Source organism: Capricornis sumatraensis, chromosome 5 (assembly GCF_032405125.1).
Source record: "Capricornis sumatraensis isolate serow.1 chromosome 5, serow.2, whole genome shotgun sequence".
Taxonomy (NCBI): Eukaryota; Metazoa; Chordata; class Mammalia; order Artiodactyla; family Bovidae; genus Capricornis; species Capricornis sumatraensis.
In genome coordinates, this window is record NC_091073.1 from 122,950,297 (window position 1) to 122,964,544 (window position 14,248).

The 14,248-nt window shown below is 48.9% G+C and overlaps 1 protein-coding gene across 1 annotated transcript in view; it reads left to right on the top strand.

Moving 5' to 3' along the window:
- The first annotated feature begins 508 nt into the window (after positions 1–508).
- UBE3C (ubiquitin protein ligase E3C) overlaps positions 509–14,248 on the top strand; it is a 112,955-nt gene continuing 99,215 nt past the window's right edge. The window contains exon 1 of the mRNA XM_068972679.1: positions 509–574. Within this exon, the coding sequence (XP_068828780.1) occupies positions 509–574 (66 nt within the window). The remainder of the gene's footprint in view (positions 575–14,248) is intronic.

Consider the following 14,248-nt stretch of genomic DNA (forward strand, 5'->3'; position numbering starts at 1 on the left):
GGCCCCGCCCCTCACCAGCCCCGCCCCTCAAGGCCCCGGCCCCGCCCCTCGCCCCTGCCGCCACAGCTGTCGACCCCGCGGTTTCTTCCCACGCTCCGCGGCGCCGTCAACACGGGCGCGCGCACGCGAGCCGGGCGCCGGGAGCGGCGCGGCGGCGTCCGTGCCGGGCGCGCGCACGCCGACGGGGCGGCGCACGGCAGAGGCGGCGGCGGCGGCGGCCATCTTTCCTCACAGCGGCTCCTCTGGGTGCGAGTGAGGGGTCCGCGGCCCCCGCTGGCGCTCGGGCTCGGCCGGAGGGGCGGCGAGGCGTGGATGAGGGGAGCGGCGGTGGCCGAGGGCCGCCCCCTGTGTCGCCACCCCCCCACCCAGGGCAGGCCGAGCGGGCAGCACGCCGGCGGGCGCGGGGTCCCTGCCCGGCGCGGCCTCGTCCCCGCCGGGGCGCTGCCCCGGCGCCCGCTCGCCGCCCGCGTTCTCTGGGTCGGGCCCCCAGATGGGATAGGCTTTAAAGATGTTTAGTTTTGAGGGGGACTTCAAAACCAGGCCCAAGGTGTCCCTGGGAGGCGCGAGCCGGAAGGTAAGAGCGGCCTGCGAGCGGCGGCGCCTCGGGGCCGGGCGGGGGCGGGGCGCGTCCGGCCGGGCGGCGGGGTCACTCCCCCAGGGTCACACCGGGTCCGGGAGGAAGGCTGATGGGTGCCCTGGCCATGTGCACCGGGATCGCCCAGGAGCTGCGAGGATGCTGAGGGTGGACGGCCCTTCACATTTAGATGGTGTAAAACCCGGGGCCAGGGACACAGTGTTTCTTTCCTTATTGAGCTTTGGATACTTTTGTCAGCCTTGACCTCTGGTGGTGACTGCATTTATGGAGTTCTCTGTTGTAGGAGGTGAGCAGGATGTACTCGTTCTTGACGACAATCTCTGAAACTGAGGCGTACTCCTCGTCTTTGGCCGTGTGTTTGAATCCAAGAGCATGAAAATTATTCTTTAGTAACCCTGTGGAAACATTTCTGGAGAGACTCTAGAACTTTTTTTCTGTTAGGATAGTTGTTTTTGTTGTTAGTCTTGCCCAATCCTTTGAGACCCGATGAACTGCCCCACGCCAGGCTTCCCTGTCCTTCACTATTTCCCCGAGTTTGCTCGGATTCGTGTCCATTTGAGCCGGTGATGCCATCCAACCATCACATCCTCTGTCGTCCCCTTCTCCTCCTGCCTTCAGTCTTTCCCAGCAAAGGGTCTTTTCTAATGAGTCAGCTCTTCGCATCAGTTGGCCAAAGTATTGAGGTTCAGCTTCAGCATCAGTCCTTCCAGGGAACATCCAGGGCTGATTTCTTTTAGGGTGGACAGGTATTGTTGAGAGAACAGTTGAGAGTAACAGTGGACAGACTGGTTACTCTGCTGTCCTCGCTGATGACTGGCGTCTGCTGATTGGCTGGAATTGCTGGGAAGCGGCGCAGCGTCAGTGTCGTTTCATTTACTTGCTTTCCACGACTTCACTGAATCCCTTTTCTGCCTGTTTTAGTTTTATCAGGCTGAAAATAGAGTGTGGTCCTCCCTACTTAGAGCGTTTGGAAAGTTCAACTAAGTGTAATTAGTTGTTTACAAAATAGTTTTCTAAAATGGTCTTTAAATGCTTCGTGTATTTTTTCTTCTATATTAATGTACTGTTTGTTACATTTAGCGACTGGTGACTCTAAAGTGATTGCTCAATGTAAAGATATCTGTTTTAAATTGTACTGTGAGTGTATGTTGGAGAAGGAAATGGCAACCCACTCCAGTACCCTTGCCTGGGAAATCCTATGGACAGAAGAGTGTGGTAGACTACAGTCCATGGGGTCGCAAAGAGTCGGACACGACTGAGCGACTTTCACTTCACTGTGAGTGTGTGTGGGCTTCCCAGGTGGCATAGTGGTGAAGAATTTGCCTGCTAATGCAGAAGATACAAGAGACTTGGGTTCAGTCTCTGGGTCAGGAAGATCCCCTGGAAAAGGGAATGGCTGCACACTCCAGTATTGTTCCCTAGAAAATTCCACAGCCAGAAGAAGCCTGGTGGGCTACGGTCCATGGGGTCATAAAAGAGCCAGGCAAGACAGCGCACACGGGGGCGTGTATGTGATCGTTTCTGAGGGTGCAGGATGGGATCCCAGCAGGGAGTTGGGAGAGAAGCATGTTGATAGTTTTCAGGCTTTGGGTTTTGCAAGATGGTGATTGGTTGAATGTAGCTGGCTGCAGAACAGGGTAGAACACGTGTTGAAGTGTGGCAGAGCTGGCATGGGCCGTATTCAGGCTTGGCTGTTCATGACAATTCCAGGTGAGATCAAAGGATTTCTGCCCTCGGAAGGGGCCTTGAAGACCCTGTGGGCCAGAGTTAGTTTTCAGGTGGGATAAAGAGCCACTGGGTGACTGCACGGCCATGTGGCCTGGCTGAAGGTCACCACCTGAGAATCCATGTCCTTTCAGTTCTCTACGACCCTGTGACTTCATTACCGACGAGTGCCCCACAGGTCCTGCTTGGGTGCTGATCCTGTTCTCTCACCAGGTAACACATCTCGTCTCTGAGGAAAATAGTGGTCTGTCAATCAGAATCTCAAGAGGAGATTGTATATCTGGCTTTTCAACTGTGTGAAACAGTTGTTTTTTTTTTTTTCCTTTCCCCTTTTATCCCCCTTTTCATTGAGGTTTAGACTTAATACAGTCAAGGCACAAACATTAAGTGTCTGTATCTTAGGCCACGTCCGCCAGAAGCCTGAGGAGGAAATCCTTGTACGAGTGAAGTTGAAGGAAGAGGAGAGGTCAGGGGACCAGGGTTGCAGTCCAGCTTTAGCCAGTCCCGCCGGTAGCTCTGGAGCGTGGCTGGCATCACAGACTTGCCCCTTCTTGTATCACTTAGTCATTGTCTGCAGGCCACCCCTGGCGTGGGTGAGAGTGCAGTTCTCCTGAGAGGTAGCAGTTACTCTCAAGTGGTTGGGGATGGAATCTGGGCGGGGAATTAACTGTAGGTTCTGCTTGAAGGATTTTTACATGTGAACACATCTTGGGTCCCACCATTCCCATCAGATCACTTGCCTAGCATTCCAGAGGCTGCCTTCTGCACCCTTCCATTCTGAGCCCTCCTATCCAGAGATAGGGAACGTTTCATTCAAGGATGGGCACAACAGTATGTGAACCAAGAAATTCCAGATGTACAAGTTAGGTTTAGAAAAGACAGAGGAACCAGAGATCAAATTGCCAACATCCGTTGCATCATATAAAAAGTAAGCGAATTCCAGAAAAACATCTACTGCTTCACTGACTAAGCTAAAGCCTTTGACTGTGTGGATCACAACAAACTGGAAAATTCTTAAAGAGATGGGAATACCAGACCTTCTTACCTGCTTCCTGAGAAACCAGTGCTCAGGTCAGGAAGCAACAGTGAGAACCAGACATGGAACAATGCACTGCTTCAAAAACTGAGAAAGACGTTTCTCAAGGCTGTATATTGTCACCCTTATTTAACTTTTATGCAGAGTACATCATGTGAAATGTCGGACTAAATGAGGTACAAGTTGGAATCGAGATTACCAGGAGAAACATCAACAACCTCAGATATGCAAATAATACCACTCTAATGGCAGAAAGTGAAGAGGAACTGAAGAGCCTCTTATCAAGAGGGTAAAAGAGGAGAATGAAAAAGCTGCCTTGAAACTCAGCATTCAAAAAACCAAGATCATGGCATCTGGTCCCATCATTTCATGGCAAATACAAGAGAAAAAAGTGGAAACAGTGACAGATTTTATTTTCTAGGCTCCAAAATCACTGTAGATGGTCAGTACAGCCATGAAATTAAAAGATGCTTGCTCCTTAGAGGAAAAGCTATGACAAACCTAGACAGCGTGTTAAAAAGCAGAAACTTTACTTTGCTGATAAATGTCTATTTGCCAAAGCTATGGTTTTTCCAGTAGTCATGTACACATGTGAGAATTGGACTGTAAAGAAGGCTGAGCACTGAAGAATTGATGCTTTTGAACTGTGGTGCTGGAGAAGACTCTTGAGAGTCCCTTGGACATCAAGGAGATCAAACGAGTCAACCCGAAAGGAAATCAGCCCTGAACATTCACTGGGAGGACTGATGCTGAAGCTGAAACTCCAGTACTTTGGCCACCTGATGCCAGGAGCCAACTCGCTGATGCTGGGAAAGATTGAGGGCAGGAGGAGAAGGGGATGACAGAGGATGAGGTGATTGGATGGCATCACCGACTCGATGGACATGAGTTTGACCCAACTCTGGAAGATAGTGAAAAACAGGAAAGCCTGGCGTGCTGCAGTCCATGCAGTTGGAAAGAGTTGAAATGACTTAGTGACTGAACAACAACCCAGAGTTATCTCCTGTTTTCAGCTTTATTACCACAGAGTAATTCTGCCTGTTGAGCTTCCTGTGCTTGGAATCCCCTCTTTTTGGAGCTGGCTTCTTGTAGCTCAGCGCTCTGGGAGGTGGGGCCCATTGTCTTCTGTTGATGCACTGTCTGAACGCAGCGCAGTTGACCCACGTTTGCTGTATGAGTCTCCGGGTGGACACCTGCTCTCATGTGCTGGCCACACGTTGCACAAGGGTTTAGCTCTGTGCGCTCTGCCCTGTCCCCTTGGACGCAGACCTGCAGCGTCTGAGGGTCTCAGGGGCTCCACTTTTTGCCAGCACTTAGTATTATCGATCCTTTTAATTTGAAAATTCTTTTGTTGTTCTGGTAGGTATGTAGTTTCATTGTTTGGATTTTGTTTCCTAACAACTAAATGAACACCCACATTTGCTTATTTTCTTTAATTCTCTTTCTCTGCAACTTAAGTCCTTTCTCTTCTTTCTTAAGCTTAGTGGAAACTGAGTAGTTGCCATTTTTTGAGTGAATATAAAGTTTTCCTTCAAATTATATTTATTTGTGAAGGTTCTTTGAAGGATCTGAAACATTGTAAGGAAAAGTTCATGCCCTCCTTGTAATCTTGTTGAGGAGATAAGACTTACCTAGTTAAACCTTAAATAACCATAGAGGGAGTAAATACCACATTCTGGATTTCCCTTGGAGCTGACTCAGGAAAGGACCGCGTTGGTGGGCTTGGTCTTGAAGGGTGGGTCGAACGAGGGTGGGTGGGAAGCAAGTATTGCAGGTGGGTGGGAGGGTTCATGTGTGTTAGTGTATACTGGATTCCTCTGATGCTGAGTCACTACGGTCTCCACTTAGTATTTCTGAAGTCAGAGTACATCTTGGTAACATGACACAGTTTATTGGCAGTATTTTTTTCTTTTCTTAGTAGTGCATAGAAGAATATCTTAGAGGTCATTTGATTATATGTTTAGAAATCTGCTGTTATTAGCATCTTGCCTTGTTATTCAGTCGCTCAGTCGTGTCCAACTCTTTGCGACCCCATGGACCGCAGCATGCCAGGCTTCTTTGTCCTTCATCATCTCCCAGAGTTTGCGCAAACTCATGTCCATCGAGTCGGTGATGCCATCCAACCATCTCATCCTCTATCTATCCCTTTTCCTGCCCTCAAGTCTTTCCCAGCATCAGGGTCTTTTCCACTGAGTTGGGTCTTGCCATCAGATGGCCAGAGTATTGGAGCTTCAGCTTCAGCATCAGTCCTCCCAGTGAATATTCAGGGTTGATCTCCTTTAGGATGGAATGGTTGGATCTCCTTGATGTCCAAGGGACTCTCGAGTCTTCTCCAACACCACAGTTCAAAAGCATCAATTCTTCGGCGCTCAGCCTTTATGGTCCAATTCTCACATCTGTATATGGCTAATGGGAGAACCATGGCTTTGGCTAGATGGACCTTTGCCAGCAAAGTGATGTCTCTGCTTTTTAACACCCTGTCTAGGTTGGTCATAGTTTTTCCTCCAAGGAGCAAGTGTATTTACTTTCATGGCTGCACTGACTGCCTGCAGTGATTTTGGAGCCTAGAAAATAAAGTAGGTCACTGTTTCCACGTTTCCCCCTTTTATTTGCCATGAAGTGATGGGACCAGATGCCATGATCTTAGTTTTTTGAATGCTGAGTTTCATGCCAGGTTTTCACGCTCCTCTTTTACCTTCTTGATAAAAGAGGCTCTTTAGTTCCTCTTCACTTTCTGCCATTAGAGTGGTGTCATCTGCATATCTGAGGTTGTTGATGTTTCTCCTGGTGATCTCAGTTCCTGCTTGTGATTCATCCGGCCCAGGATTTCACATGATGTACTCTGCATAGAAGTTAAATAAGCAGGGTGACAATATTGCAGCCTTGACAAAATCCTTTCTCAATTTTGGACCAGTTTCTTCCGTTTCTGGTTCTCACTGTTGCTTCTTGACCTGCATACAGACTTCTCAGGAGGCAGGTCAGGTGGTCTGGTATTCCCCTCTCTTTAAGAATTTTCCACAGTTTGTTGTGATCCACACAGTCAAAGGCCTTAGTTTAGTCATTGAAGCAGACGTAGATGTTGTTCTGGAATGCCCTTGCCTTGTGTATGATCCAGCGGATGTTGGCAATTTGATATCTGGTTCCTTTACCTTTTCTAAATCCACCTTGTACATCTGAAGGTTCGCTACATCTTGCCCGAGTGTGGTTCATTTGCTGCACTGATAAACCAATATCAATACATTAAAGTTCGCTCTTTGTGTTGCCTTAAGTGGGTTCTGACATGTGCACAGTGACGTGCATCCTCCGTTGCAGTGTCACAGAGCGTGGTGTGTTGCCCTGTGCTTGCCCTGTTCATCTCCCTTATCCCAGGCTTTCCCTGCCGCCGCCCTCCCCCCCCCCCCCCCCCGCCCCAAATCTCTGGCCTCCAGTGGTCTTTTTACTGTCACCGTAGCTTTGCGCTTCTAGAGCGTCGTGCAGTTGGAATCACACAGTGTGTAGTCTTCAGTTGGCTTTTTTCACTTAGCAGCACGCTTAAATGCATGCAAGCTTCTTCCTTCCCTTTTTGTAAGCTTTGATAGCTTGCTTTTTTTTAAGCGTTATTTTCTATTAGCAAACTATTTTATTAGAGCAGTTGTAGGCTTGCAGAAAAAACTGCTGGGAAAGTACAGGGAGTTCTCACACAGTCCCTCTCTGCAACGCCTTTGTTTCCTGTCTCATTTCCGTCTTGTTACGTGGTACATTTGCTACAATTGATGGATTAATACTGATATGTTATTTTTAAGTCAGCTTATCAGAGTTCACTCCAGGTGGTATACATTCTGTGGGTTTTGATCTTTTGAAACTGACTCCTTGAATTTAGGAATTTTCTTCTAAGGTTGTTCCATGTCTTTTGTGGTCTAATTTTTTTTTTTCTGGATGCACCCCACATCATGCAGGACCTTAGTCCCCCAACCAGGGATCGAGCCCTTGCACCTGCATTGGAAGGCGGAGGCTTAACCACTGGGCGGCCGGGGAAGTCCCTTTTGTGGCCTGATAGCTTCTTCCCCTCCCCAGTTGTTGAATAACGCTCCGTTGTCTGGATGGACCACAGCTCACTTGGCCCTTCACCTTCGGAAGCACATCCTGGTTGCTTCCAAGTTTCAGCATCAGTTGTGAATGAAGCCGCCATCGACATCCCTGTGCAGGCCCTGCATGGGTATGGTGTTCAGCTCCTTTGGGGGGATATCAAGGAGTGGGATTGCTGGATTGTCTGATAAGATTACATTCAGTTTTGTAATTGACTGAAAAACTGTCTTCCAAAGTGGCTGTGCGTTCGTGCCAAGTCACTTCAGGCATGTCCGACTCTTTGCAAAACCATGGACTGTAGCCCGCCAGGCTCCTCTGTCCATGGATTCTCCAGGCAAGAATCCTGGAGTGGGTTGCCATCTTCTTCAGAGTGGCTGTCCCGTTTTGCGTTTGCACCAGCAGCGGGGGCTCCTGTTACTCCACGTCCTTCCCGGCGTTCGGTGTTGGCAGGCTTACGTTTGGCCTTTCTGGCGGGTGTGTGGTGGTGCCTCGCTGCTTTAGTTTGCATTTCCCTGATGACGTGTGACATGGAGCATCTTTTCATAGGTGCTTACTTACATCTAGCTGCTTTGTTGAGGTCTGTTCAGGTCTTTATTCTATATTTTAATCAGGTTGTTTTCTTACTGTTGAGTTTTAAGAGTTCCTTAAATACGTTTTTAATGTACTTTTATGTATTTTGTATATGTAAGCTCCTTTTTCAGATATGTCTTCAGCATATATCTTGCCCCGGTTTTTAACTTCTCGTTTTCTTAATACTGTCTTCTGTGGAGCAGGAGTTTTTAATTGCAGTGAAGTCCAGTTTTATCGTTTTTTTTCTTGCATGCATTGTCTCATGTTGCATCTGAAAAGTCACCCAGGGCTTCCCTGGTGGCTCAGAGGTAAAGAATCTGCCTGTTGATGCAGGAGTCATGGGTTTGATGCCTGGTCTGGGAGGATCCCGCTTGCCTCGGCGCGACTAAGCCCATCAGCCACGACGGTGAGCCTGCGCTCTGTGGCCCGGGACCCACAGCTGCTTCCGCGCGGCGCCTGCTGAAGCCTGAGCACCCTAGAGCCCATGCTCCACGACAGGAGAAGCCGCTGCAGTGACGGCCCACGCGGGGCAACTAGAGAGCAGCCCCCGTTTGCCAAAACTAGAGAAAAGCTTGTGAAGCAGCAGAGAGCCAGCATGGCCAAAAAATAAATAAAATTCTTTTTTAAAAAAAGTCATGCCAAACAGAATGTCACCTGGCTCTTCTCCTGTGTTAACTTGTAGTAGTTTTATAATTTTGTATTTTACCTTTTTGTCTGTGATCCATTTTGGGTTAATTTTTGTGAACTGTCTTAAGGTCTGCGTCTAGATTGTTTTTTTCTTTCTTTCTGTTTTGGCATGTGAATATCCAGTTTCAACACGTTTGTTGAAATGCTGTTCTTTCTCCATTGCATTGCCTTTGCTCTCGTCAAAGATCAGTTGGCTCAGTTGTGTGTCCGTGTCTGGGCTTGGTATTCTGGTTCATGGATCTGTTTGTCTGTTTGGGGTGTTTTGGTTTGTTGTGCTGTTTTTGCCAGTGCCACGTTGTCTTGCTTTCTGGAGCTTTATAGTAAGTCTCAGAGTTGGGTAGTGTCAGTCCTCTGACTTTGTTCACATATTTCTTCAGCATCGTGTTGGCTTTTTTGAGTCTTTTGCCCTTTCATAGCAACCTTAGAGTCACTTTGTTGATAATCACAAAATAACTGTGCTTTTTTTTTTCTTTAAAAAAAAACCATTGTGTTTTAAGTGTATTTGTTACATCAGGTTTTTTTAAGTATAGTTAATCAACAATATTACATAAACTGCAGGTGTATAGTAATTCACAGTTGTTAAGGGTTATGCTCCATTTATGGTGGTTATTGGAGAAGGAATGGCAGCCCACTCCAGTATTCTCGCCTGGAGAATCCCATGGACCGCGGAGCCTGGCGGCTACAGTCCAGAGTCAGACACGACTCAGCAACTAAACCCCGCCACCGTGGCCACATGCAGTATTGGCTGTGTTCTCTGTGTTGTGTGGACTCACTGGGGTTTTGACTGGGATTCTGTTGAATCTGTAAATCAAGAGAGCAGCCCCTGGAGGGGTTGCTTCCCAGGAGATGCTAGTGGGAAAGAATCTGCCTGTCAGTGCAGGAGACACAAGACATGGGTTCAATCCCTGCATCGGGAAGGTCCCCTGAAGTAGGAAATGGCAACCCACTCCAGTGTTCTTGCTTAGGAAACACCATGGACAGAGAGCCTGGCGGGCTGCCGTCCATGGGGTCGCACAGTTGGATATGACTGAGGAGCTGAGCACTGATGTGATTATATGCTTTTTCTTTAGTCTGTTGTTATAATGGATTATACCAAGTGTTTTATTAGGTTGGTGCAAAAGTAATTGCAGTTTTGCATTGTTGAACTTTGCCATTTGGTATTGAAATGCATTCTTAAGTAAATGTGTCGATGTTATGCATCATTTAAGTCTTACGTTTTTTCACTAACAACACATTACTTGCAGTTTTATATATATTTTAGACTGGGGAAATGATGTTAGGCAAAAAGCAAATTTGAGCGATTTTCTTTTAATTAGAGTTCAAAATACTTCATAAAGCTGCAGAGACAACTCACAACATCAACAATGCATTTGGCCCAGGAACTCCTAACAAACGTACAGTGCAGTGGTGGTTTTAGAAGTTCTGCAAAAGAACTTGAAGATGCCCAGAGCCTTGAAGATGCGCGCAGTGGCTGGTCATCAGAAGTTGACAATGACCAGTTGAGAGGATCCTCGAAGTTGTAAAAGCTCGATAAGTGAGCGCCTCACGGGCTGCATGTGTGCTTAGTCTTGCAGTCATGTCTGACTCTCTGCGACCCCGTGGATTGCAGTCCCGCCAGGCTCCTCTGTCCATAGGATTCTCCAGGCAAGAATACTGGAGTGGGTTGCCATGCCCTCCTCCAGGGGATCTTCCCCAGCCAGGGATCAAACCCAGGTCTCCTGCATTGCAGGCTGATTCCTTACTGTCTGAGCCACCAGGGAAGCTCCTCATGAGCTGACTGCACATCAAAAAAATTGTTTTGAAATGTCATCTTCTCTTATTCTGTGCAACAACAAGTAACCATTTCTTGATTGGATTTTGGCTTGCCATGAAAAGTGGATTTTATACGACTAACGAGCGATGACCAGCTCAGTAGTTGGACCAAGAAGAAGCTCCAAAACACTTCCCAGAGCCAGACTTGCACCAGAAGAGGTCATGGTCACTGTTGGGTGGTCTGCTGCCCGTCTGATTGACTGCGCCTGTAATGGGTTTGCTGGACTCTGAGTCCTGGCGAAAGCGTCACGTCTGAGAAGTCCGCTCAGCAAGTGGATGAGATGCACTGAACGCCGCAGCCGGCTCTGGCCAACAGAAAGGGCCCGACTCTTCTCCCCAGCATACCTGACCGCCTGCCGCACAAGCAGCACTTCAGACGTGGGACGAATTGGGCTGCAGAGTTTTGCCTCGTCCACCACACTCACCTGGCCTCTCGCCCACCTGCTCCCACTTCTTCAAACGTCTCAACAACTGTTTGCAGCGAAAATGCTCCCACAACCAGCAGGATGCAGAAAATGCCTTCCAAGTGTTCGTCGAATCCCCAAGCATGGATTTTTTTTGCTACGGAAAATAGTTATTTCTTTTTGGCAAAAATGTGTTGATTGTAATGGTTCCTGTTTTGATTAATAAAGATGTGTTTGAGCCTAGTTATAACAATTTAAAATTTATGGCCCAAAACTGCAAGTACTTTTTCACCAACCTAATAAATGCTGAACCCGCCCTGTATACCTAGCATAAGTCCCACTTGCTTGTGATATATACTTCTTTTTATACATTGTTGCATTCAGTTTGTAGCGTTTTATTTGGGGGTTCTTGCACCTGTGTTCAGGGGAGAACTGTCTGTAGGTTTCACCTCCTGTGATATTTTTTTCTGGTTTGGGTGTTAGGGTGCTGCTGGTTCACAGAGCAGGTTTTACTCTAGAGGTTCCCGAAGCCCGCTACTGGAATTTTAACTTCGCCTTTGCCTAAGTCTGCTGCTGCTGCTGCTGCCGCTGCTAAGTCGCTTCAGTCATATCCGACTCTGTGCAACCCCATAGACGGCAGCCCACCAGACTCCCCCATCCCTGGGATTCTCCAGGCAAGAACACTGGAGTGGGTTGCTATTGCCTTCTCCAATGCAGGAAAGTGAAAAATGAAAGTGAAGTCGCTCAGTCGGACTCTTAGGGACCCCATGAACTGCAGCCCACCAGGCTCCTCCGTCCATGGGATTTTCCAGGCAAGAGTACTGGAGTGGGGTGCCATTGCCCTCTCCGTGCCTAAGTCTAGACTGCTCTTAAGATAGCAAGCTCTCTGACTGGTGAGCTTTATACAGCTGCCCTCTGTTGTGTAATTGAAGGTCTTGCCTTAAATATTTTAACTTAAGAGAATGTGCTGTTTCACTGTGAAACGCTGACACTCGGTGTGTGTGGTGGTCTGCACCCTGTGTACATTGCGTTGCAGCATAAGCGGCCTCTTACAGGCCTGCATCAGGGGAAGCAGGATGGTTTCTGAGATCAGGCTTTAAAATTTGCTCTAAGGACTGGTATTATTACCTCGCCGTTTTTCCCAGTGGCCCCAGTCTGTCCTCTTGAATGTGATTATCTGTAGCCTTCACGTATGAGACCAGAACTCTGAGTTCCCTGTCGCAGATAAAGTCAGAAGTTCTTGATCTAGTTCTCAGGAAACGTGAGCAGAATGGGCGAGCTGAGACTTTGCTGAACTGTCTTTGGACCTCAGAGGGGGCGGCGAGCAGCAGGCCTGGGGCACAGCGCTCACGGAGGCGCTGATGGGGCATGCACGGGTGCAGGGCTTAAGGTGGGCTCCGGGGGGGCTTGGTCCTGAGAGCGAGCGCCTCCTGCAGCGTGTCCGGCACCTGCCTCACTTGCCTTCCCTTGTCCTGTCTGACTTTGCACACTTGTGTGCCCTGATTTTCTGGAGTTACAGAGCTAGTTGCCAACTAGGTCTCTTAACTAAGGTAATAAACAAGTCATTTCATAGGACTGCAGAAGAGCCCTCAAAAGAGGTTATTGCAAAAGCAGTGAAAAGTTTTCCTCTGTGATTTTCCTTTTTTCTTGTAACTTCAAAGAACGCGGGCACTTAGGAGTTTGGAAGTTAAGTGTGTTGTTCTTTGCCCATGACTTGTGCTCCGACCATGGCCTCTTCACGCTTTCTGTCTCCTCTGCCATCTGTAAGCACGGAGGCAGGAGCAGGCACTTCTGTCCAGTGTCCCCAGAGTCCGTCCTTCAGTGCTGGCCAGGCTGAAGACGGGGATACCTGTGCAGGTGTGGGTGGCAGCATGGATTGGCACAGTCTCCCGGGGGCAGTTCAAGGGCAGGCGCCCAGAGCCACAAACAGGCGCCGGCGTAGATGCCTGAGAAAGAAAAGATGACGGCTGTGGCATTGCTGGTGTTATTGAAAAATTCAAAGCAGCCTAAATGCCTAACAGAAGAAGAGCTGTTCACCAAATGGCAATGCAACAGTACAGTGGGGCACTGTGCAGCTGTTTGAAGCGGTCATGATCTGTATTGCTTAATGCTTATACCTTACTGATGGCTGTTCATCATCTGTATTAGAATGTCATTTTTAATACAAACTAGCAAAGAGTCAGACACGACTGAGTGACTGAACTGAGCTGAGATTGCAGAACGTTACTCCGTTTAAATTATGCTCATCTGAACAGTCATGATCTCTTGCTTTAGCAGTCTTTTAATTTCCAGTGAATAAAGGTCTAGTTGTCTATTTCTGCATCCTAGTGGCTTCAAGCAGTACAGTTTCACTCTCTGTGGGGCCAGATACCTGCGGGCTGGTGCGGTGGTCTCTCGGAGGCCTAGGCGTTGGAAACCAGGAAGCCATTGTTTGGTGTTGGGGGCTGCGTTCCGGGGCTGGCTCGTGTCTGCGCCGGGAGGTTGGAGCTGGGTCTTGGTGGCAGGTGTCCGTCCCCTGCCCCTTGGGCATCTTCAGGGCAGCTTGAGCTCCTGACGTGGCAGCTGGCTTCCCCAGAGCTAGTGGCGCAGGGGAGCAGGGGGAACGCGCGGTGCCTGTTGGGGGGCGTCCTGAGCGCCAGGCGGTGCCCTTCTGTCCTGTTTGATGGTCCAGCCTGCGCTTCAGGTGGAGCCCAGCAGTGTGGAGATGTAATAAGGAAGGAAACTGGTGAACTCAGGAACTGACTTAAAATTCCCTTCCCCTAGGCAAGGCTTCTTGACTGAGCTGTTCCCGTATGCTGCTGGAAAACACGCGTGCCTGCAGAGTCTGACCTGAATTGGTAGGAGTTAGCCATCTTTGTCAAAAAAGCCTTAGAAGCAGGAAGGGCTGTCATTTATTTGCACCAGTTTGAATTCACTTAGATCATTTACCTTTTTAACACAGCCACCCTTGGAGCACAGCGGGGAATACACAGGGGGGCGAGTGACTTGGGAATCTTGACGGTCTCGGGGCGGGCTTGGGGGAGAGGGTGAAGTAGGAGAGGACTGAAGTGTATTTCTGCCTTGGGCAGTCTGGTGCCAGGACGCAAGGCGGAAGCTAGTTCTCCTCCTTTTCGAGTACCTGCCCGCGACCTGCCCTCGAGCCCCGTGCTGGTGCCTTCGGCTCTGTGTGCTGGGCTGGATTCTTGGCCAGTTTCTGATTGAACATTGTGGCCACCAGTGAGAAGCCATGGGCAGAGTTGTCCGACCGTGAGAAAGTGTCTGTCACTTACAGACTGTGCGGCTGGCTGGAGACGAGGCTGGGGGGACGGCAGTCGGGCCAGCTCACAAAGGGGGCCCATGAGGAGCCCGTCCCTC